The sequence below is a fragment of the Crocodylus siamensis genome, chromosome 3 (genome assembly GCF_052110815.1).
Source record: "Crocodylus siamensis isolate JL-2025a chromosome 3, ASM5211081v1, whole genome shotgun sequence".
In the NCBI taxonomy this organism is placed as follows: domain Eukaryota; kingdom Metazoa; phylum Chordata; order Crocodylia; family Crocodylidae; genus Crocodylus; species Crocodylus siamensis.
In genome coordinates, this window is record NC_143397.1 from 259,291,328 (window position 1) to 259,316,133 (window position 24,806).

Consider the following 24,806-nt stretch of genomic DNA (forward strand, 5'->3'; position numbering starts at 1 on the left):
CGGCCTTGGTGAGGCCACAGCTGGAGTACTGCGTCCAGTTTTGGGCTCCACAATTCAAAAAGGATGTGGAGAAGCTTGAGAGAGTGCAGAGGAGAGCCACGCGCATGATCAGAGTCAGGAAAACAGATCTTACGATGACAGGCTGAGAGCCATGGGGCTCTTTAGCCTGGAAAAGCGCAGGCTCAGGGGTGATCTGATGGCCACCTATAAGTTTACTGGGGTGCCCACCAGGATCTGGGGGAACGTCTGTTCACCAGAGCGCCCCAAGGGATGACAAGGTCGAACGGTCACAAACTCCTGCAAGACCGTTTCAGGCCGGACATAAGGAAGAATTTCTTTCCTGTCCGAGCCCCCGAGGTCTGGAGCAGTCTGCCAGCGGAGGTGGTTCAAGGACCTACATTGAACACCTTCAAGAGGAAACTGGATGCTTATCTTGCTGGGATCCTATGACCCCAGCTGACTTCCTGCCCTTTGGGCGGGGGGCTGGACTCGATGATCTCCCGAGGTCCCTTCCAGCCCTGATGTCTATGAAATCTATGAAATCTATGAAATCCCTGTGGGCAGCAGGAACAGGGACCCATCATCTCTGCAGCCACACAGGCACCAGCAGCTGGGAGCTGCACCCATCACTGCTGCTTGCCCCATGGCCGTCAGCAAACCCGCCACTTGCTTGTACCTGGGAGGAACAGCCTTGGCCCCGAACGCCCGTGTTCCCTGGCTCCTCGCTGAGATGCTTCTCCGCCCTGGAAGCCATGTTGTGCGTTCGGCTGTCACAGCGGAAAGTTGGACTAGTGTTGGGCCTCAGCTGGTCTTGCACAGCAGGGGAGAGGAGGGAGAAGGGGCTCCATGCAGCAGGTTTGCATTCACCTCTGGCTGCAGAAGCCAGGGGCCCGTGACAGTGCCCGGGCTGGGCCACGTACAGACACACCCAGCAACCGCAGGCTCCTGACGGCAGCAGGCGCGCCTCCCGGCAGGGATGGGGGGTCTGCATGCAAGGCCAAAGCAGCTGTTGCCAGAGTGCTCGCATGCATGTGTGTGCGTGTGTCTATGCATGCATGTGTGGTGTGTACATGTGCATTCATGTGTATGTGCGTGTGCGTGTGTGGGTCTGCATTCATGTGTACGTGCATGCCTGTGTGTTTGTGTCCCTGTGTGTGTGCATGTGTGCCCATATGTATGTGGATATGCATGCATATATGTATATGTGTGTGCGGCCATGTGTGCTTGTGTCCGTGTGTGATGTGTGCCTAGGATGTGTGTATGTATGTGTGCATGTGTGTTTGTGCCCATGTGTATGTGGGTATGTGTGCATATACGTGTGGTGTGCATGTGTGATTGTGTCCATGTATGTGTGTGCATACATGTGTGCTTGTCTCCATATGTGTGATGTGTGCCCGTGTGTATGTGGATATGCATGCATGTGTGTGTGTGCAAGTATGTGTGTGTGCGTGTCTGTTTGTGCCTGTGTGTATGTCAGCATGTGTACATGTGCCCATATGTGCATGCATGTGTCTTTGGATCCGTGTATGTATGTTTGTGTTCATGCATATGTGCCCACATGTATGTGGGTGTGCATGCGTGTGTGTGTGTGTGGAGGGGAAATCTGACCCCAGGAGGCACATGTCCCCCTGCCTCGTGGGCTCCCCTATCCCATCCAGCAGACATTGGCAGGGGCTTCGTCCTTGCAGAGAGCTCTATTGACTGCTGCCAGCATCCCAGCAGGCCCCGCGAGGGCCACGTGGCCACGGTCACCCTGCCACAAGGCCAGAGAGAGGAGAGCCTGCCAGAGGGCTGCAGCTCTGTCTCAGCCACGCGCCCCATGGTCTGACTGGTGGCAGGGCAGGGGCAGGAGCACGGCCTGGGCCAGAGTTGCACAGACCCCGTATCCTGTAGCATGAAACGATGCTCTGCTCGCCTACGCTAGGAAGCACAGCTGAGGCTGGCAGACCCTGGAGCAAGTGTAGACGCAAGCCAGCGCCTTCCGAGGCTGATTTCCGGTGTGCAACCTCTAGGGCACGTGTCCAGGGCTTTGCATACAGGGCTCTTAGAGCAAAGCTCAGACCAGAGCATCCTGGGACTCCGGGGATTTGTCCACACCATGCATCTGCGTGTCCTGCATCGCAGCCTCCCTGTTGCACTGCCGTGTTCATCACATCGCAGAGCCGCGGGGCTGGAAGGGACCCCCAGAGATCACATCTAGTCCAACCCCTGCCTGAGGCAGGATCAGCCCCATCCAAATTATTCAATCCATCTTCTAAACTCTTTGTAAAACTACCATAAACCTTGACACAACATAAGATATTGCACCCGCACCTGCCCAAGGGAAAGCAGGGGGACCACAGCTGCCAACGTCCGACTTCCATGAAATGTTGTCAGTACGCATGCAAGAGATCCCACGCAGAGGTTGTGCCCCCGCTGCAGAGGAAGGCACCCCGTCCATACCAGCTGGACCAGGGGGAAAATCCCTTCCTGCCCCAGTGCAGCGTTGGCGCAGGGGCAAGACCCTCCAGCCAGGACCCTGCGGGGTTGGTGCCAGCAGGAGCATTGGCACAGCCCAGCCCCATCCCTAACACCCAGCACCCCTGGGGGAGGCTTCAAACCCCTGACACATGGATCAGAAGTTGGGGATGGGGGAACAGCACAGCCCAGAAGCTGGGAAACCTCCATATCAGAGCACGGGCATCACTGCACCTAGATCCTCCGTGCCCAGCGCCCGTCCACCCTCTCCCTGACACCCCTAGGGATGGGGAGTCCCCCCTTCCCTGGCGTCTCTCCCGCGGTCTCCCTGCTCCGACAGCGAAGAAGTGTTTCCTGATCTCCAACCTAAACCTGATTTGCTGCTAACTTCCAGCCATGGCTCCGCATCTTCCTCTCTGCAGCAGGAGACAAGGTGCTTTTCCTCTTCCCTCTGGCAGCTGTTCAGGTATTGGAGGGGCGTGGAGAGCGTGTGAGTGGCGGTGCCTGGGCCGTGCGTGCCTGAGGACGTTCCTGCTGCCCTACACTGCTGCCAGAAGTCTGGATGCGCCCATCCGGCCATGCCCGGCCCCGGTGCTTGGGGAGGGTCCCAGTGACCCCCCTCTTCAAGGCAGTCCTGGGGAATGGAGCTGGGCTCCAGGCCGTGGCTGTGATCTTGGCAGCATCCTGGTCACTCCAGAAAGAAAGTGCTGTTGCTGCACTGACTCAGCTGCTGACGCCTGCTCCCCCCGCAGCCGGCGCCGCTCTGGACAGCTCCGCACGTGTGAACGGACGGCATCAGGACAAGGTCAAGGTGCCCATGGCTCACTGCTCAGCACAGGAAAGGCCAGAAACGGGGTGCGGGTCCAGCGCATGGGGCTGTACATCACAGTCAGGGGGACACAGGATTTTCCATTGACCTCCTGGCAGAGCCAAGGTTAAAGCGGATGCGGCCATGCAGGCAGACAGGTCTCCCCTGAGAGATGCTTTTGCTCGTGCAGACCCAGCAAGCAGGACAGCGTTGGCCGCCTGCCCTGTTGCAGTCCCACTGGCAGCGCATGGAGTGGTACGTGGCCATGCTGACTGGTAGACTCCTGCACCCGGGGCTCATGTCCAGCCTCCGCCAGGACACCTGAGCCAGGAGCAGCAGTCACAGGGTGGGAGCTGCTGGCGGCACCAGTGAACGGGAGTGAGTTCGTTGATCTCAGTCCCTTCACCCTTTCATGGTTTCATAGTTGGTCGGGTCGGAAGGGACCTGAGCAGATCATCACGTCCAACCCCCTGCCATGGCAGGAAAGAGCACATCCAGCCTCCTCTTAAAGCCCCCCAGGGCAGGAGCCAGCACCACTTCTCTTGGAAGCTGGTCCCAGACCCTAGCCGCCCTGACCGTGAAGTCGCGCCTCCTGATGTCGAGTCTGAATCTCCCCTCTGCCAGCTTGTGACCACTATTCCTGGTCACTCCTGGCGGTGCTCGGGGGAACAGGGACCCCCCCAGTGCCTGCTGATCCCCCCTGACTAGTTTGTAACAGGCCACTAGATCCCCCTCAGCCTTCTCTTGTGGAGGCTGAACAGGTTCAGGTCGTGTCGCCTCTCCTCGTAGGGCCTGCCCTGCTGCCCCCCGACCATGCGAGTGGCCTCCTCTGGACCCTCTCCATGCTGCCCACATCCCTCCTGAAGTGCAGCGCCCAGAACCGGATGCAGGACTCCAGCTGCGGCCTGACCAGTGCCGCACAGAGGGGGAGCATCACCCCCCTGGCCCTGCTCGAGATGCATCTGTGGGTGCAGGACAAGGTGCGGGTGGCCTTCCTGACCGCGTCCCCACGCTGCCGGCCCATATTCATCTTGGAGTCAGTGATGACCCCAAGATCTTTTTCCGCCTCTGCCCTGACAAGAAGGGAGTTCCCCAGCCTGCCAGGTATGGTGCCGGTTGTTCCTCCGCAGGTGCAGCACCTTGCACTTGTCGGTGTTGAATCCCATCCTGTTCTCATCTGCCCACCCCTGTAACCTGTCTAGGTCCAATTGTAGCCTATTCCTCCCTTCTAGTGTGCCCACGTCCCCCCACATCTTAGTGTCATCAGCAAATTTGAGCAGATGCTTTTTACCCCCTCGTCCAAGTCGCTGATGAAGATGCTGAGCAGTGCGGGCCCGAGGACCGAGCCCCTGGGGGACCCCACTGCCCATGTCCCTCCGGGTCGAACATGACCCGTCCACCACCGGTCTCTAGGTGCGGCCCTCCCGCCAGTTGGTGACACGTCTGACTGTGGGGGTGTCTACACCACAGCCCCCAGTTTCTTAATGAGAACAGGGTGAGAGACAGTGTCAAAGGCCTCCGCAAGTCCAGCAAGACGATGTCCACTGCTACCCCTGAGACTAAGGATTTGGTGACCTGGTCGTAGCAGGCCGCCAGGTTGGTCTGACAGGACCTGCCACCGATGAACCCGTGCTGGTTACCCCTGAGCATAATCTCCCCCCTGGCCCCTCGGGGACATGCGCCAGAATAACTCTCTCAAGAAGCTTGTCCAGGACCGAGGTAAGACTAACTGGCCTATAGTCCCCGGGTCCTCCTTTCTCCCCTTTTTGAAGATGGGAACCACGTTGGCCTCTTCCAGTCCTCCGGCCCCACACCAGAGCCCCACGAGTGCTCGTACAGCCGTGCCGGGGTCCCGCAACGACCGCAGCCGATTCCCTCAGCGCTCGGGGGTGGAGATCGTCCGGACCCGCTGACTTGAACACGTCCAGTCCTGCCAGATGTTCGCTGACTAGATCCGCCCTGGCCCTGGGCCTGGGTGCGCCTCCCCTGGGGCCTGGGGGGGCCGGTGGGGGTGACCCGGTCCCTGCTCAGGAAAATGGAGGCAAAGAAATCGTTAAACATGTTGGCTTTGTCGTCTGGTGTGACGACCACACTTCATAACGTGTCTTGCGGGGGCCCCACGTTACCTGGTACCTTCTTTTTGTCCCCTGTGTATTTAAAAAAGGACTTCTTGTTGTCCTTGATCTGGGTTGCTTGTCCCAGTCCCATCTCCGCCTTGGCCTTCCTGACCCCCCTTCATCCCCGAGCAACCGCAGTGTGGTCCTCCCTGGGGATGGCCCCTCCCTGCCATCGGGTGTGCGCCTCACTTTTAGCTAGGAGACGTTCCCGGATGCTTTTGATAACCCATGGGGGCTTTTGTGCCCTTCTTCCCCCTTTGATCCTCATTGGGATTACCTCCTTTTGGGCTTGGAGGATCGTCTCCTGAAGGAAGGTAATCCCGATGAGGATCAAAGGGAGCAGGAGGGTGCACAAGCCTCCGTGGCTCATCAAAAGCATCCGGGAATGTCTCCTTGCTAAAAAGGAGGCTTACACCCAATGGAAAGAAGGGGTCATCACCACGGAGGGCTATTCTGTCGTTGCTCGGGGATGTAGGGGGGTAGTTAGGAAGGCCAAGGCAGAGATGGAGCTGGGGACTGGCTTCCCAGATTAAGGACAATAAGAAGTCTTTTTTAAAATACATAGGGGGTAAAAAGAAGGTCCCGGGTAATGTGGGGCCCCTGCAGGACACGTTGGGAAACTTGGTCATCACACCAGACGGCAAAGCTAACATGTTTAACGATGTCTTTGCCTCCGTCTTCCTAAGTAGGGACCAGAACAGCCGCCTCCCTGCTGGGCCCCCCTCGGGCCCCGGGGCAGGCACACCTGGGCCACGGGTTACCGAGGATTTAGTCAGGGAGCTTCTGGAAGGGATGGACGTATTCAGGTCAGCCGGCCCGGTTGATCTCCACCCTAGAGTACTAAAGGAACTGGCCGAGGTCATTGCAAGTCCCTTGGCACGGCTTTACGAGCACTCGGTGCTCTGGAGAGGTACCGGAGGACTGGAAGAGGGCCAACGTGGTCCCCATCTTCAAAAAACGCAGGAAGGAGGACCCGGGAAACTATAGGCCGGTTAGTCTCACCTCGATCCTAGGCAAGCTGTTCGAGAAAATTATGCTGGCACACATCCAGGAGGGGCCAGCAGCGGACTGCATGCTTAGGGGCAACCAACACGGGTTCATCAGTGGCAGGTCCTGTCAGACCAACCTGGTGGCCTTTTACGATCACGATCACCAGATCGTTAGACGCAGGGGTAGCAGTGGACATCATCTTCCTGGACTTCCGGAAGGCTTTCGACACTGTCTCTCACCCCGTTCTCATTAAGAAATTGGGGGCTGTGGCGTAGACACCCACACAGTCAGACGGGCCGCCAACTGGCTGGAGGGCCGCACCCAGAGGGTGGTAGTGGATGGGTCCTTCTCAACCTGGAAGGACGTGGGCAGTGGGGTCCCCCAGGGCTCGGTCCTCGGGCCCGCACTGTTCAACATCTTCATCAGCGATTTGGATGAGGGGGTAAAAGCACCTGTTCAAATTTGCTGATGACACTGAGATGTGGGGGGACGTGGGCACACTGGAAGGATGCAACAGGCTACAATCAGATGTAGACAGGTTACAAAGGTGGGCAGATGAGAACAGGATGGGATTCAACACAGACAAGTGCAAGGTGCTGCACCTGGGGAGGAACAACCGGCACCATTCCTACAGGCTGGGGAACTCCCCTCTTGTCAGCACGGAGGCGGAAAGGGATCTGAGAGTCATCATTGACTCCAAGATGAACATGGGCCGGCAGTGCGGGGACGCGGTCAGGAAGGCCAACCGCACCTTGTCCTGCATCCACAGATGCATCTCGAGCAGGGCCAGGGAGGTGATCCTCCCCCTCTGTGCGGCACTGGTCAGGCCACAGCTGGAGTCCTGCATCCAGTTCTGGGCGCCGCACTTCAGGAGGGATGTGGACAGCATGGAGAGGGTCCAGCGGAGGCCACGCGCATGGTCAGGGGGCAGCAGGGCAGGCCCTACAAGGAGAGGCGACACGACCTGAACCTGTTCAGCCTCCACAAGAGAAGGCTGAGGCGGATCTAGTGGCCTGTTACAAACTAGTCGGGGGGGATCAGCAGGCACTGGGGGGGTCCCTGTTGCCCCCGAGCACCGCCAGGAGTGACCAGGAATAACGGTCACAAGCTGGCAGAGGGGAGATTCAGACTCAACATCAGGAGGCGCGACTTCACGGTCAGGGCGGCTAGGGCCTGGGCCCAACTTCCAAGAGAAGCGGTGCAGGCTCCTACCCTGGGGGTGTTTAAGAGGAGGTTAGATGAACACCTTGCTGGGGTTGTTTGACCCCAGTACTCTTTCCTGCCATGGCGGGGGGTCGGACTAGATGATCTGCTCAGGTCCCTTCCGACCCTACAAACTATGAAACTAAGGAGCGACCACTCTCCTTGGACACCCGGCTCCCCTCCCCTCCGGGACCTCAGCGCTTCCCCAACTATCCTCCTTAGCTCGCTGAAGTCCACCCTCCTGAAGTCCAGGGCTGCTGCCTTACTGCAGGCCTTTGCCACCTTGCGCTGGATGGTGACTCCCAGCAGGCGATGATCGCTGTCGCCCAGGGGGTCGAGCACCCGCAGCCCCCGCACCAGGTCGTCACCCGTGGCCAGCACCAGGTCCAACAAGGCGTCTCCCTGGTGGGGCTGTGCACCTCCTGGGTTAGATGGAGGTCCTGCATTTGGGCTAGGGACCTACATGAGCAGTCAGACCTGGCTGACCGCTCCTCCCAGCAGTGTCTGGAAAGTTCAGGTCCCCCATGATGACCACGTCCTTTGACCTAACGACCTCCGTGAGCTTACCTAAGAATTCCTGGTCTAGCTCTTCCCCTTGGTCGGGAGGTCTGTAGTAGACCCCCACCATTAAGTCTTTCCCCTCGACTGCCTTGTATCCTAACCCAGAGCACTTCAGAGTGCCCCCCCCACCCTGTGCTACCTGGTGAGGATGTGTATTCCTCCTTAATGTAGAGCACCACCCCCCACCTTTCCTCCCTGTCCTGTCCCTCCTGTACAGCCCATAGCCCATGATATTCACCGCCCAGTTGTGCGTTGGGTCCCACCACGTTTCAGTGAACCCCACTGTGTCTGGGTTGGGGTCAGCGAGCAGGAGGGTAAGTTCTTCCTCCCCTTTCCCTCTCGCTGGGCGTTCAGATGCACCAGTTGCTTTGAATGTCCCCCCCCATTTATTTCAGACCTGTGTCATACCCCCAGGGGTAGGGCTAGGCCATGAGTTCGTGGACCAGGAACCTTCCCTGTCTCCAGGCTGTCACGGATGGGCTGCCTGGAAGCAGCCAACAGCCCTGGATCATTTCTGGTCTTACCTGTATCTCACTGGCACGGGGAGCCTTAGTCATAGCCTCGCTCCCCCTGCAAATCCTGCATAAATAAGCTCAATGTCTTTCTTCAAATGTACAGCATCCATGGAGATAGGAGGGTTAGGGACAGACAGCCCCTGAAGTTTTACAGCTTGGGGATGCTCCTGTAGAAGAAGCCACGGCTTTTGCAAGTTTGGCGAAGTGCATCCCAAGTCATAGACTCGTAGAGCCATGGGGCTGGAAGAGACCTGCGGGGGTCACATCTAGTCCAACCCCTGCCTGAAGCAGGATCAGGTCTGTCCAAACCAGCCCAGACAAACCATTGTAGACTCCTGCACCTGGGGCTCATGTCCAGCCTCCGCCAGGACACCTGAGCCAGGAGCATCAGTCAGAGGGTGGGAGCTGCTGGCGGCACCAGTGAACGGGAGTGAGTTCGTTGATCTCAGTCCCTTCACCCTTTCATGGTTTCATAGTTGGTCGGGTCGGAAGGGACCTGAGCAGATCATCACGTCCAACCCCCTGCCACAGAGTCTAAACTCTTCCTAAAACTACCGTCAGCCCTGACACAACACAAGACCATGCCAGGGGACCATGGCAGCCAACGTGCTGCTGCAGCGAGGGGTGTTAATATACACTTGAGAGATCCCAGGCCTTGCCCCCACTGTGGAGAAAGGAAAACCCCCAGTCTGTACCAAACTGGTCCAATAAAAGCTGACACCCACAAGAATCCTAGTCTGCCGGGTATTTTCTGGATTGTCCCAGCTCCACCATCACTCCAGCACTCGAAGGCATGAACTACATCATCTCAGACAAGGCTTTGTCTACCTGGGTCTTAAACACCTCCAAGAGGAGACTGCACTACCTCTCTGGGTAACCCATTCCAGTGCTTTACTACCCACCTTGGGAGAGAGTCTTTCCTAATATCCAACCTCAACTTCCCTTGCTGCAGCTGGAGCCCATTGCTCCTGGTCCTGTCATCTACCACTGAGACCAGTCCAGCTCCATCCTCTCTGCAGCCCCCCTGCAAGGAAGTGAAGGCCGCTATTCAATCCCCCTCAGTCTTCTCTTCTGCAGACTCAAGCAACCCAGGTCCTGCAGCTTCTCCTCAGACTTCATGTCTCCCAGCCCCACAACCATTTTCATTGCCATGCACTGGACTCTCTCCCGTTCGTGCACATCCTGTCTTCATGCTCTTTGCCCAGTTACAGACTGGTGAAGCGTCTCTTTCTGCGGGAGGTGCCTGCGGGGTGCAGCCACTGGAGGGGGCCACAAATTTTCGGACAGGATGTTTTCTCTTGGGTCTGTCCAAGTCCTATCGTTCCCTGGGGAAGGGAGCGATTTCCAGCGATTTCAAGCCACCCCCCTGTCTGCCAGGTCTGGCTGCGGGAATGTTTGACACTTCTGAAATAAATGAGCGCAGATTTCCAGATCCGCCAAATAATTGCCTTTTGGAGAGGGAGGCAGGGGTGGGGGCACCATCCCAGTTCAGAAAGATGGTGCCCGGCTCTCTCTGGTTTCACTGTGAGGCTTGTGCTACATGTGTCGGGGGGGTTGTCTATTTGTTTGGTTGGTTGGTTCTGGGGGGGTTAAGCTGCCCCCAGAGTCACTGGGTGCTGCTGCAGCCCAGGCTGGGGCTGGGGCTGGGCTGGGCCAAGGCTCCTGCTGGCACCAACCCTGCAGGGTCCTAGCTGGAGGGTCTTGCCCCCGACGCTGCACTGGGGCAGGAAGGGATTTGCCCCCCTGCTCAGACTGGTGCGCACTGGGGGGTTTTGCCTTCCTCTGCAGTGGGGGCACGGCCTGGGACTGGGCTCTCTTGAATGTATATTAACATTGGCAGAAGCAGGATGCTGGCTGCCATGGCCCCCCTGCTTTCCCCGTGGCGGATTTGGGTGCAGTCTCATGTCGTGTCAGGGCCGAGGGTAGTTTCGCTAATAGGTTCAGCAGTGGATTTCTATAGGATGGTTTGGGGTTGGATTAGATGGACACAAATTACGGGCTGGTTTGGACAGGGCTGATCCTGCCTCAGGCAGGGGCTGGACTAGATGTGACCTCTGCAGCTCCCTGCCAGCCCGGCGGCTCCGTGATCCTGTGACTCCAGTGGTCCTGACCATGGAAAATGCGAGTGTTTCTTATGAACAGAAAAGGTGGCTTCATGATTTCTTTTCTCACCCCATGGATACAGCAGCAGCGTGGAGGTGGCTTTGTTGCAGGATGGAAGAGCATGCGAGGATTGCCGTTGTTTTCAGTGAGCTGAGCGACACCACATCCTCTCCTGAGTCCCGCTTGGGAGGCCACAGAGCAAAAGGGGCTTGTTTGGGCTTTCCATTTCCCATGGTAACGTTTCGGGGGACCCACGTGGATGCATCAGAGGAGATCCCAAAGCGATTGATCCCAGCGTGCAGTCCAGATTTCAAGGGCCATATCCAGCCATTTCCCGAGAGGCAGAATTTGAGCGCTAGTGAAGTCTGAATAAAGCAGACGTAAGTAAAGACAGCCCCAGGAGCCTTGCGTGTTTAGGTAGGTAGTTTCTGTGGCGCTGACCTACTTCTACTGCTGACAACTTTCCCATCCGCAGCGGCCACTTTCCAGATAATGAACTTCCCTGCTTGTGCCCCTTGTTAACGACTGAGGTTTCGAAGCACGTACCATGCGGGAGAGGTGCCTTGATGTAGATCAAGGCGGCGTGCATCTGAAGGGAGATTTGTCTCGTGGCTAACAACCATCCAAATGGACTTGCTTCCACTTCTTGACCTTTGGCGCCCTTCATCCTATTTCGAGACCATCTGAAGGACACGGCTGATTTTTCATGTTTGAGGTGCGCTGCTGGAATTGCATTCATTTCTTATCAACTGGCTTTGTTTAAAATAGGGCTTCGGATACGTGAGTGTTTGTTTTTACCCACCTGATGGCGGTGATTAACTGGGACTCCAATTGACAACATTAAAAGCATCACATGTCCCTGGTTTCTACCAGAACGTAATTTGTTGGGTTTTGCAACAGCGTCCGGGCACCTGGACTGATGAGCGGCCGCGCTTTTATTCCTGCTGCCATCAAAGCAGCACTATTTGAATGCCAGACATATCTAGACCCCTCGCCTCTTCCCAGTGGAGATCCAGCCTGTAACAACGTTTGTTCATCTCATTGCGAGGACGGGTAATTAGAACGAAGCCCGTATGTGCGTGAAGGTGGCTGCATCAGCAAGACGGGGAGGGGGGTGGTGTTGGATGCGCCGCGAAGGGGTGGATCAGTATGTCAGGGGGTGAGATATTTTTCAAAGTGCCGTGTGGTTACAATTTCCCAGCACTGAAGTCTGCCTGTCTGTTCCAAAGGCAAGGAGGGGATGCCTCAAAGGAGCCCACGGAGCCGGAGGACACGCATCTGTTCAGAGGTTTTTAAAACCCCCGTCCTTAGTAAAGAGCACGGTCTAGTCCGTTTCTGCGGATTCACAAGCCGGTTGATTTCTCCAGCTCCGGGGAAGCTGGAAAAGAGTTTTATACTCAGCCTTTCTGCGATCTCAAGGGGCCATGTGTCAGCCTCCCCTCCCCAGGGCAAACAGCGTCATCGGCTTCGGCCCAATCACGCAAACAGCCAGGGGCAAATCTGTGCTCCGTCACGTGCCAGGGTCTGTATGTTTGGAAGCAAAGGGGCAGGGCCCTGTCCTGAGTGGCTCGACAATGGTGAAGTTTCTGGGTTGTGACAATGCCTAGCAATTACCTAGCAGTTTTCACGGTCAAAGGGTTTTGCAAAAGCAAATAAAGCCGTGAGACAGTGTCATGGCTCTCTCTCTCTCTTTTTCCCTGCTAGCCACCTTCTCTTCCCATTTAAGCAGCTTGCAAAACCCCAACTTGGAGATCAAGGTTTGGACCTCGGTACGCCACAAGTTTGATGTCTCTCCCTAGCAGGGTCATGCCGTGCTGATTGCAGCGACAGGCCTGCCCTTGGGTCCAGAGGCTGCAGAGAGCATCGCAAAGTATTGCCTGTCTGAGCGGAGAGCGAAGCGGTGCCTGCGCCTGTGCATCCTTGCGGTCGCCGGCAGCTGTCTCGGCTGTATTGGGTGATGCCACTTCATCTTCTGATTTAAAGCCCAGCTCGTTTGATGTGCAGGTCTGCAGTCTAGCTCACAGACGAGGTGCTTTTTTGGCAGGCAGCCTGTTACCGGGTGCAAGCTGCTGGCTGAAATATTAATACAGGCCACAGATCCAGGTATGAGAAAGGTTTATAAAATAGTAAATGGTGAAGAGAGAGCAAGGGGGATCGATTACTGTCTGTCTCTCACCAGACAAGACCAAGGGGTCACACATGGAACGAGCAAGCCAGCAGTTTAAAACTAACGCCAACTTCGTGGAGTCGTTGTTGCCTGGACCATCCTGTGATGGTGGGGAAACAGCAGACCCTTTTCTGGGGCTACCGCCAGCGGGCACATTTCAAGGAGCCCCCACAAAAGGGACAGCCAAGCGGTCATAGACCCCATGCCCCGGGGATCTACTTTCGTGAGGAAAGAGCCCCCAGGTACTTCTTATCTGGGCAGTGTGAGGGAGTTTCAGTCCATCCCTTGGGGCTGCTCTAACTTGCGCTTGATGGGCATGATTCCCCAGAGCTCGGTGCCCTCCAGCCGCCCCACTCCCCTGCCACACGACTCCCCCCACTCCGTGCCCCCTGCCCCAGGGCTGCAGGCTGGGAGGTGAAGAAGCTCCCTGGGGACTCACCAGTGCCACGGCCATGCAGAGGCCCGCTGCAGCCTGGACACCTGGGTTGGAGGGAGGCCATGGCTCTGCAGAGCGAGGGTTGCACGAGCACTCACGGCACCGTCACATGGCGCTTCTCAGCCCCAGTCTGGCTGTCTGCATGCCACACTGGATATGGCACCCCTTGGGCAGTACTGTACCCCCAAGGGCTGTTGAGGGGACCTGCCTGTGTCACTGTCCTGAGCATTCGCACACTCAGACATCCCGCCAGGAGGCTCGGGGGAAAGAGTGACCCTTTGGCTTCAGCTGCAAGCCCTCCAGCACTCTTGCTGCTGCTTTTGCCTGGGCAAGAAGGGGAGAGGATTGCTTAGCGATGCATTCGCAACTGCAGTGCTGTCTCATGCGCTCGGTTCCTGTGCGAGGGGGTCTTTGCACGCAGGGACGTGCAGTTGCTGTATCTTAAAAGACAGGCATCCATCGCCTGGAGGAGGGGTCTGGCTGGGCCTTGTGCGTCTGTGGGCAAACGCAGGCTGCTCCCGTGTCTGGTCTACCGAGAGCACGGGCTTCCCAGTGCTACCAGGTTGCTGTATTGTCCCATGTACAACACGCAGCTTCCCCCCCACCAAAATCGGGGGGTGTGTATTATGTAGGGAAGCTGACTTTTCACCTGGGATAGAAGCAACCTGCTGTGATTCTTGCTGCACGGTGCAGCAGCTGTGCTATTACTACTGAGGCAGCTGAGGGAGTGAATTGACTTAAAGTGTCCTTGTTCTTCACTCCATAGGTGTTAATTTTTTTAATTGTCTTGAAGTGCCACTAATCATGCTAACTTTCCTTAGAACAAGCTGCTTCTGGTCTCTCTCCTTCTATTTTTGTGCTCTTGTTGGAAAAAAAGCCAGCGGCCTCCTTCACTGTATTGTCAGCAGTGTGGCTTGCACATCAAGGGCAGCAATTCTCCCACTTCCCCTGGAGTCCGGCATCCAGGTCTGGGCTCTGCACTTCAAGGAGGATGTGGACAGTTTGGACAGAGTCCGGCGCAGGGCAGCAAACTTGATCAGGGGCCTGACAGGCAAGAGTGATGAGGAAAGGCTGGAAGAGCGGGGGTACTGAGTCAGGAGAAGACTGAGGGGGTTGGATAACAGTCTTCAAACTGCGAGGTGATTATAGAGCAGATGGAGATGGGCTTTCCTCTGTGGCTGTAGGAGACCGGACTAGGAGCAACTGCCTCAGGCTGCAGCAGGGCAAACTGAGGCTGGAGATGAAGAGAAATGCTGTGACTCTGGGGGTGGTCAGGCCCCTAGAGAAGTGGTGAAATCTCCGTCCTTGGATGTTTTCAAGAGCAGCTTGGACAGACACGTGCTGGGATGGTTTAGTCAGGGCTAGCCCTGCCTTGAGCTGCACTAGATGGGACCTCTTGCAGTCCAAATTTCTGTGCCCTGTGAAGTTATTTCAGACCCAAGGCTGGAAAAGGAAGGTGGATTGGCAAAAGATGCGGCTCTGTCCTTGGTCTATGCAGCCATAACTTGGGGGAAAAATACTATTTTGATCTCCATTCTGCCTTTCATAAACAAGGCGCATATTATATTCTGCTGCGTGTTGTATGTGCTAATATACGGTACTTCTTCCGCCCTGGAAAAGGAGACCGTCGGGCCAGAGTCTGCTGCTGCTGCATGGGGCAGGAGGTGGCCGTGGCGGACGTGCTGGTGATCCTCATTCTTGCTTTCCCCGGACTGCGCTCTGCAGACCCAGGCAGGGCTGCTGGCCAGCGGCTCCCCGCACCCCTGCCAGGGAGCCGAAGCTTGTGAGTCCTCGTGCGCCAGCTCTGAGCTTGCCCGAGGCTCGTACACAGCCAGTCTCTGCAGGGTTTTCTTGTGGGCTCAGATGCATAGAAACGGTGCTGAGCTCCTTCCAGGATCACAGGGAAGAACCAGCGTCCCAGGGTTAAACCTCCCCCCTCCAGCAAGGGGGACTGACAAGAGTCACGTACTAGAAGCCTGCACTCCCCAAAGTCATGAGGGCCGCCCATGCTCTAGGTCCAGCCTGGGCATCACCCACTGGCAGGTCTCTACCTCCTGTATCAGGTCCTTTCTATGGCAAACAGGAGTAATCAAGGCCTGGAGGCTGCGGTGACAATCAATTAGCCACGGCTTGCTGCGCCTTTGCTGTTTGCATCTGCAGATGCTTCAGAGTCAAGATCTGCTGGCAACACTTGTCCTTGCCTGGCTATGCTGTTCCCATGTCCAGCCGGGCTTAAAACCCCCAGTGCTCATAACCTGCCCTGCCAAGCATCTTCTGGACCATTTTCCGGCCTGGTTAGATTGGTTCCAGGAGAGGGAGAAGCAGAGACACGTTCGCTCCCCCCGCCCCGGCTTTGATTCCCTGCCTTGTTGCCTGCTGTCAAGCTGTGAGCACGGCTGTTCCTCACTTGATTATTTCACATGAAAGGTCTCCCTGCACCCAGCGGGATGTCTTTAAAGGACTAATTAGCAATGCCACGGTCGTGTTTATGTTGCAGCCGGTGATGAGGGACTGTTTAACATTCCCTTGCCCTTTCCTGTGAAGGGACCCGGTTGGGTCTCCCTTGCTGGAGGGCATCTGCAATGGCTGAGCTGCAAGAGGAGCGTAAAGATTGGGACTGGAGACATCAGCTTCTTCCCTTTCTATACCAGTAGGACCAGGTCAGAAAAGCAACTGATGCTAGATAATGCCAGAGGCAGGCACCGATCCAAACAGCATATTGCCAGGAGTACTGTACTGTCTCGCTTACAACACGCATTTCCCCTCCAAAGCCAGCTGGGAATTTTTATGTGCATTGTATGCAAGAAATATGGTAAGAGCAGCCTTGGCCTGGGCTCCCTGCAGCGTCCATGACCCCCCTGGGAGCAGCAGGATTTCATAGATTTCATAGATTTCATAGTCGTTAGGGCTGGAAGGGACCTCGGGGGATCATTGTGTCCAGCCCCCTGCCCAAAGGGCAGGAAGTCAGCTGGGGTCATAGGATCCCAGCAAGATAAGCATCCAATTTACTCTTGAAGGTATTCAATGTAGGTGCTTGAACCACTTCTGATGGCAGACTGTTCCAGGATGTTGGTGGCCGCAGCCCCCTTGCATCCCAGGGGCGGGGGCAATGCCCAGGGCTGTGTCAGAGGCGACTGTCATGTGGCTCCAAGGTCAAACACAGGGTTTGTCTGGGCTGGTTTGGACAGGGCTGATCCTGCCCCAGGACTGGATGTGACCCTGCAGCTCCCTGCGAGCCCCACAGCTCTGTGACCTCCCCAGCTGGACGTGGCTAACTGGGATCCAGGTACGTTGCTGATGGGCTGAGAGCTGGCCCCAGGCTGTCCTGCTCCTCTCAGAGGCCTGCATCTTTTGTGAACTCAGTATACCCAACCCGTTGCTTCCCATCTCCATGCGCCCAGCCCTGCACCGCAAAAGGCAGAGGGGGTCGGATCAGGCCAGCCAGGGATCACAGGCACCCCCAGGGCTCTGCGCCACCAGGCAGCAGGGTCACGAAGGGTTAATACTGCTGCAATTATTTCTTTCCGTGAATTATTAATGAAGCAGGACCAGCAAATCCCAATTAGAGCCCATGGGGAGAGCGGGAGATGTTGACAGCATGTCAGTGCGCCGCGCCTGGGGGACCCTGGGATGCCCTGGGCCAGGGTGAGGTACCCTGAGCTCCCCGGGGACAGGGGCTCAGACTGGATCTTCCCTGTTGGAGCAGGGAGGTCATGGCAGGGACGCCAGGGATGGGGGGACTCTGCGTCACTGGGGGTGTCAAGGATAGGGTGGACGGGCAGTGCTTGGGGATGATGTAGGTGCAGCGATGCCTGTGCTCTGCTATGGGGATGTCCCAGGCTGCTGACTCCGAGGTCAGACATGAGGTTTGTCTGGGCTGGTTTGGATGGGGCTTGTGGCGGGCCAGTAGGGGGCGCTCCTGCGTCGAGCCACCCACTCCCTGCGCCCGACCCCCTGCCAGGCTCCGAGCGCCTCCCCGGGGTGCCTCACGTCCGGCCGACCCCTTCCCGGAGCACCCTCGCTAGCCTGGGGTAACGTAGCTGCCACCACCCCGAGAAGGGACTGTCTTGGCCCTGTGTCCTTGGGGAAACACAGACCTAATGTCCGACGGGCACTCGACCCAGTACAGGCACTCGGGGTCTTCCCCAAGTCAGGGGCAAAAAGTACAGTCTCCCTTAGTCCACAGACCTAAGGGGTCTCTTAGGGATAATTTAGACCCACCCCTCAATAAGTCTCCCACACCAGTCACAAAGGAGGACTTCATTGGTTACAGGGGTAGGGTGAAAATAGGGTACAAGGTTGAGCAATATCCTAGAAATCCTAAAGAGCAAACAGTGTGGCTGCGGTAGTCTTTTGATCACGCATCTGACTTACTGCCAGCTAGATCTCTACCCAGATCTCGAGTAGCTGACTCACAAGCATCTTCCAAAGGCCGGTGAAGTTTCCCTCTGGAGGCAGGCGGTTTCTAGCTCGTGAGTTTGGGGGAGAGAGCCAATTTAGATGGTACAGCTCCTCTGTGTCCCCCGCATGGCTGCTGCCTCACCTCATGGCTGAAGAGAGAGTGCCTGCTTCCCCCCCCCGACTTATATAGCCCCCGTGACCTCATTCACCTGGGCCAGTGGAGGCCAGCCCCAGTTGGCTGTCAGCCAACCCATTTGAAATACATCACCTGTCACCGGGCAGATCCCAGCCCCCCAGGTAGATGCCCCCCACCCGGGTGGCGGATGCCAGTCCCGTGGGCAGAGGGAGCAGGTTCCCCCCCAGGACTGCAGCCAGCTCAGGTCACCTAAAGAGACAGGCTGAGGTGTGACTCCTCCGTGCTGGCCCCTCTTGATCACATTGTCGCAGGGCAGAGATTTTGGGGAGAAACCACGGTGGCTTTCTGCCACAGGGCTGATCCTGCCTCAGGCAGGGGATTGGGCTGGATGTTCCCCCCGCAGCTCCCTGCCTGTACCATGGCTCTGGGATTTCTATGATTGTTAAGGCAGGGGACTGGCACTGGCCGAATACAAGGACCCTTATCCGCGGATTCAGAAGGGGCGACCAAAAACGGCTGCGGGCCACGGTCACTTGTGCAAACTCCTCTCTCTGCATCTAAAGACCCATGCATGCATTAGCACTAGGTACAGTTGCAGGAGTGTACATGTGTGCACACACACCCACATCCACATGTGCACACGCTTCCTGCTGTGAGCAGGGCATCACATTTGTGAAGGCCAGGCTGCAGGTGCTCTCAGACCCCTCTGGTGCCTGCGAAGCCCAGTTATTAATTCACACCATGGCTTTGCAGGTGGGTTTATCAGGTGCTCAGTGTTCGGGGCCAGGACAGACCTGCAGCGAGGGGAGAATCAGGCCGGGGTTGGAAAACTTCCGTGGGACCCAAACCTCGTGGGTGGCAGGTGGCGGACGGAGGCAGGGGACCGCAGGGACGGGCAGGAGGGGGGAGACTGTGGGGAAACCAGCAGCAGGTGCGTGGAAAGCCATGCAGGGATGCAGAGCACTTCTGCACGCAGGCCAGGCGAGTCTGCCCCCTCCGGCTCCAGGAGATCGCATGAAAGCAGCCGGAAAGCCCCAGGGACGAGGAACGGCCCGACATAGGGCACTGGGGCCAACGCCAAGTGAGGAGGGAGCTAATGGCTCCGCAGTGTCGGTGTTGGGTGCGGGGGGGCCGCTCACGTGCACTCCCGGTGCCCCGGGCAGCAAACTCCCCCGTAACTCAGCTGTGCGAGAAGCCCCGTCCCCTCCCCGCCCCCGACCACCCCTGACCGCGGCTCTCTTCTCTGCCCCGCAGGACGTCGTCGCTGCGCTGGAACACGGGCACCAAGGAGCGCATGCTCATCAAGGTGACAGACCGCGAGCCCAGCTTCCTCGCCCACCAGGGCAACGGCTACACCCCCGAGGGCCAGGTGGGCACACGGGCACGGCGTCCCTCGGGCGGCCAGGCTTCGCCCGGCCTGCAAACCTTCGCGCCCGACGCCGACACCTCGGTCTTCTTCCCCGAGAGGAAAGCGTCGCCCTTCCTGAAGCGGGCCGAGCACACGGGCGGCTGCTCCCCGCTGCTGGGCCGCGCCGACGCCTTCTGCTCCCAGGCCCAGCACCGCAAGCACTCGAGCGAGTCGCAGCCGTCCTCGCCACGCTACGCCTACGAGCCGCCGCTCTACGAGGAGCCGCCCATGGAGTACCAGGCGCCCATCTACGACGAGCCGCCCGTGGACATGCAGTACGAAGCCAGCAGCAGCTACAAGGCCGGCTCCCCGCAGAAGTCGCCCATCCGGAAACCCCACCCGTTCCTGCAGTCGCCCAAGCAGGGCTCCAACTCGCCCTACCAGCAGCTGGTGCTGACCCGGCAGAAGTGCCCCGAGCGCTTCATGAGCCTGGAGTACAGCCCCGCCGGCAAGGAGTACGTGCGCCAGCTCGTCTACGTGGAGCAAGCCGGCGCCAGCCCCAAGCTCAAGACCGGCTTGCGGCACAAGTACTCGCCCAACCCCATCGGCGGCTCCTACTCGCTGCAGCACAGCCCCTGCCTGATGCGGGACCAGCGCCTGGAGATCAAGTCCGGAGACTACAGCAGCATGGAGGGGCCCGACTTCCGGCACGGCTCCCCCGCCGGCCAGGTCTCCATGGGAGAGGACTCCATGTCGTGGTGCAGCCAGCAGGACACCCTGTCTTCCACCGGCTACTCGCCCAGCACGCGGAAGAGGAAAAGCCGGAAGCCCTCGCTGTCCCACGACCCCAACACCTCCTCCACGGACGGCTCGGGGGACCGGGACGCGCTGGCCGAGCAGCTGATGGCCGAGGAGAGGCCGCCCACTGGCCCCAACCGGTCCCAGATGAACCGCACGGAGAGCAAGGCGGGCGAAGGCGAGGGCATGGGGCGCAGCTTCCCCGAGCCCTTCCTGGCCCAGGCGCGGCTGGCGTGGGAGGCGCAGCAGGCCCACTACCACATGAAGCAGCGCAGCAGCTGGGACTCGCAGAAGGACGGCTCGGGCTACGAGAGCGACGGGGCGCTGCCCCTGCCCATGCCCGGCCCGGTGGTGCGAGCCTTCAGCGAGGACGAGGCGCTGGCGCAGCAGGAGAGCAAGCACTGGAAGAGGAACACCTTCGAGAAGCTGGGCTTCCCCCAGATCCTCCTGGAGAAGAGCGTGTCCGTGCAGACCAACCTGGCCTCCCCAGAGCCCTACCTGCACCCCTCCCAGGTAACACGCCGGGCCGGGGGGAAGGGTCGTGGGGTAGCTGGACCCAGGGAGCCCATCACCACGGCACTGGGGCAGGTCACTGCCTCCTGGCCTCATCAGGCGCCTGCAGGCAGGTCCGTGCTCCTGTGGTATACGGTGCTTACCTGCTGTCACAGTGCCGTGCATCCTTTGGGGCTCCTTGGCATGGCCTGCGCTCACCCTGCGCTATAACGGGGCATAGCCCTGTGCAGCGGTCTTTGCTCAAGCCTTGGCTGTGTGCATGTTGGGGGCAGCGTATCCCCCAGGGACTGCTGGGGGGCACTCCCTTCTTTCCAAGCCAAGACAGGCCTACTCCCTTCCAGCACGGCTCCGGCAGAGGGAGACCCCCTGGAGTAGCCGTACGTCTGTCCACTCCCAGTCCTGGGCAAACGTGAACAGCCGTGGGGCATGCGTCTGCCCGCCTGCACCCTACACAGCCCTCCCCTGGGGACTCTGGAGCTCACAGCCAGCGGGAGACTCTCCCCCTCCATGCCCCTGCTGAGCAATGATGGGGTCTTGGAGCTGTGTGCTGGGGGGACATCCAGACCGGATGCCCTTTGCAGGGTTTTAAATCAGTGGCATCAGCACAGGGAAGGGGCTAGGTGTGACTGGGGAGCTCAAAGGCAGCCTCTGCCGGTAAACCAGGCAGCAGTAGGAACAGCTTGGAGAATAACATAGGAGGTCGGGCGGCTGCTGCTTCTCCCCGCGGCCTGGAGCATCTGCCCCTGCAAAGAAAGACAGCTACGTTTGGGCATGGTCATGTGGGGAGGAGACCCGAACCCACCAGGGATTGGGGCAGACCCCAGGTCCATCCTGCCCGGTCCCCTGTGTCCCACGGGGCAGAGAGCGGAGGCTGCAGGGAGAGTGACTGGGGCTGAGCAGGGTTTTCCCCTGTTCCTCTCTCCCTGCAGCCTCCAGCACTGAGGTCTGATGCCGAGGCCGTGCCCTTCACTCCCTGCTCCAGCACTACCGATGCCCCTTTCCTCTCTGAGGTCTCCCCTTCCAGCCCCACTCCTCTATGCCTCTATATCATACAAGCAAAGCTAACACATCAGGGCGAGTATCTTCTAGATTGCTTCACGATTGGAGAGTCCCGGCTGGAAACCAAAACCAACTCTCCTGTTCCTGAGCAGAGATAGTAACTGCAAGAGGTGATCATGGCACATGTTGCTTTCTACAGATTACATGACTTTATTTTTTATGAACACCCTTTTTTATATAGCTTTTATTAAATACAAAAGTTTTCCAGCCAGGCAGAGTATCGGTGGGAGTGAAGTAGACTGCACACAACAAGCAGTATGTCAGTTGGCAGCAGAGATCCTTCTCACCCAGGATTATGGAGTTTGCATTGAACAAATTCTGCTTCCTCTTCTGTGCGGAGACTATGTTGGAGAGAAGACAGTGCCTGCTTTATGAAATGCACTCAGGCCCCCTGAGAATTCGGCCTGTGCTGGGTTCTGGATGGCAGTCGGGGGCGTTTTGCCTCAGGCTGCTTCCCCAGATAGAAAGCCACGGCTGTCCCAGTCCTTCGGGAGCTAGAGCATAAGCAGGACAGACTTTGCTTGGAGTGCGGCTCCCCTCTGGCGCTGAGGTAGCCTGGTGCCCTGAGCATGGTCAGCAGCGTGCTGGTCCCGAACCAGGGGCAGGCGAGTGGGCTCGTTGTCCTGTGCACGCCTGGCTCGTGGTTCAGGACCAACACGGTACACCCACCGTGGGCTTCTGCCCTGCCTGTTCCTATTCTAGCACATGACCCCAGCATCCAGACCTGCACCCCCTTGTATCCCAGGGTGCCTGGGATGGTTGATGACCCGTGACTCCCCAAGAGTGTGGCTGTCCCACCCAGGGCAGCCCAGGGTGAGGGAAGTGTGTCCCCTTTCCAGCCCTGGCCATAGGCAGGTGAGCGTCCTCTGCCTCTGCAAGGCAGGTGGGGCTGAGGGCACGGGTCCCGTTCTCATGGGGCTGCAAAGTTGGGTCCCCTCGTGGAGGGAAGCTCTGCAATGCCGCAGCCTGTCACAGGCTTCGTGTCCACAGCCCTGGCATGGGGGGAATGAAAGAAGTTTTGTTGGCTCACTCGTGGTGGCCTCAATACACACGTGGCCCCAGGAGCTCCCCGGCTGGCGAAGCCTGTGACATGGCATCTACGCATCAGAGCTGCCACGGGCTGAATCAGACCCCAGGTCCATCCTGCCCGGTCCCCTGTGTCCCACGGGACGCAGAGTGGAGGCTGCAGGGAGAGTGACCGCGGCTGAGCAGGGTTTTCCCCTGTTCCTCTCTCCCTGCAGCCTCCAGCATTGCGGGTCCAGGAAATTAGGATATGGAGGTTGTGCCCCTCACTCCCTGCTCAATAGCAACCTCTCTCTGCCCTTTCCATGCTTGCTGCTCGGTCGTGCTCTGCATGGGCGCGCGCGCTAACCCTGCCTTGTCTGGCTGTTGTTTCGCAGTCGGAGGACCTCGGCGCTTGTGCCCAGTTTGAGAACAGCCGGCAGAACCGGAACATGATGCCCAGCTCCAGCTGCGTCTTCCCCACCTTCAACCTGCGCAAGCCCTCCTCGGAGACGGACATTGAGAACTGGGCGTCCAAGCACTTCAACAAGCACACTCAGGGGCTCTTCCGGAGGAAGGTCTCCATCGCCAACATGCTGGCCTGGAGCAGCGAGTCCATCAAGAAGCCCATGATCATGACCAACGACCGCAACGTCAAGAAGGAGGCCTGCGAGATCTTCAAACTGATTCAGATGTACATGGGGGACCGGCGGGCCAAGACGGACCAGCTCAACGTGGCCTTGGAGATTGCCACCAAGGGCTGGAGCGTGCAGGGCCTGCGGGACGAGCTGTACATACAGCTGTGCCGGCAGACCACCGAGAACTTCCGCTACGAGAGCCTGGCCCGGGGCTGGGAGCTCATGGCGATTTGTTTGGCCTTCTTCCCGCCCACCCCCAAATTCCACTCCTACCTGGAGGGCTATATTTACCGGCACATGGACCCGGTGAACGACACCAAAGGTAAGCGAGGAGCTGCCGCCGACTCCCGCGGGGGGAGTCCGCAGACCGAGCGTGGCAACGGGCCGGCCACAGGTGTTCGCGAGCGTGCCGCAGGGCTGCGGCACCGGCGTCTCCACCAGCCCGCCCCCGAATCCAGCCTGAGCTCCTGCCTGAAATGAGCTTGGAACGGGCCTTGCGCTCAGCACCGGGGGCGACTAACATGTCTCCCCAAGCACCACACATGTACACGCGCCACACAGACACGTGTCTAGGTCTCCGTGTGCCTCGGCTCTGGCTCTTGCAGTACTGCGGGGTCCCTGAGATGGCTGTTTGCGGGGGAGCGCCACTGCATGTCGCTCGCCTCTGTAGCCAGCTGCTGCGTGGCTCTCGAATGCGGTGCCTCTCTTACAGGTTGCCTGGTACCGACCCGCCATCTCCCCAGCTCAGCCGGGGCCTGTACGTGTGAGTCCCATCCCCTGAGAGGAGCCATCCCCAGCTCCGCTTTCCAAAGCAGCCATGCACCCGGGAAACCACCTGCCCGGTACCCAGGTGCTGTGGGACTATGACAGCCAGCAGGTCCCTTTCCCTGCCCCCACCATGATTTTGTCAGCGGCACCGTGGGGGCTATCCGTTTGTCCGTGGGCACCCTGGAAGGCACCTGGGGGAAACCGGGAGCTGAGGAGAGGGTGCATGTCTTGGAATAGGAGAATCATAGACCTGTAGACTCGTAGAGCCGTGGGGCTGGCAGGGAGCTACAGAGCCAATCCCCCCTCCGTCTGTCCGTCTGTATCAGTCTGACTGGGGGGGAAACGCCTTCCTGACCCAAGATGTGGGGGAAGGGGAACATTAGGTCACTGGCCAGGGATCCGGCATGATTCGTCTCTGATAGGGGTGTTATCTGCAATTTGGGGTCAGGAAAGGATTTCCCCCCGGTCAAATTAATATGGACTAGTGGGGGTTGCCTTCCTCTGCAGTGGGGTCTCTGGAGTATATTAACAGCCTTTGCAGCAGCAGGACGCTAGCTGCCGCGGTCCCCCTGCTTTCCTGGGGGCAGGTTTGGGGGTGATGTCTGGTGCTGTGTCAGGGGTGACGATAGTTTTACAGAGTTTACATGATGGGTTTGTCCGGGCTGGTTTGCACAGGGCTGATCCTGCCTCAGGCAGGGGTTGGACTGGATGTGACCTCTGGAGATCCCTTCCTGCCGCACTGCTCTGTAATTCCCGAACCGCAAACTTGTGTGTCCGACTCAGCTC

General features: G+C 58.5%; 1 protein-coding gene across 3 annotated transcripts in view; it reads left to right on the forward strand.

Annotated features, from left to right (window-relative positions):
• The window catches only part of ARHGAP39 (Rho GTPase activating protein 39), a 188,047-nt gene that overhangs the window by 131,337 nt on the left and 31,904 nt on the right, over positions 1–24,806 (forward strand). For all 3 annotated transcript variants that reach the window (XM_090040791.1, XM_090040792.1, XM_090040793.1), the window contains 2 exons: positions 19,149–20,553; positions 23,013–23,574. In XM_090040791.1, coding sequence (XP_089896917.1) covers positions 19,149–20,553; positions 23,013–23,574 — 1,967 coding nt within the window. The remainder of the gene's footprint in view (positions 1–19,148; positions 20,554–23,012; positions 23,575–24,806) is intronic.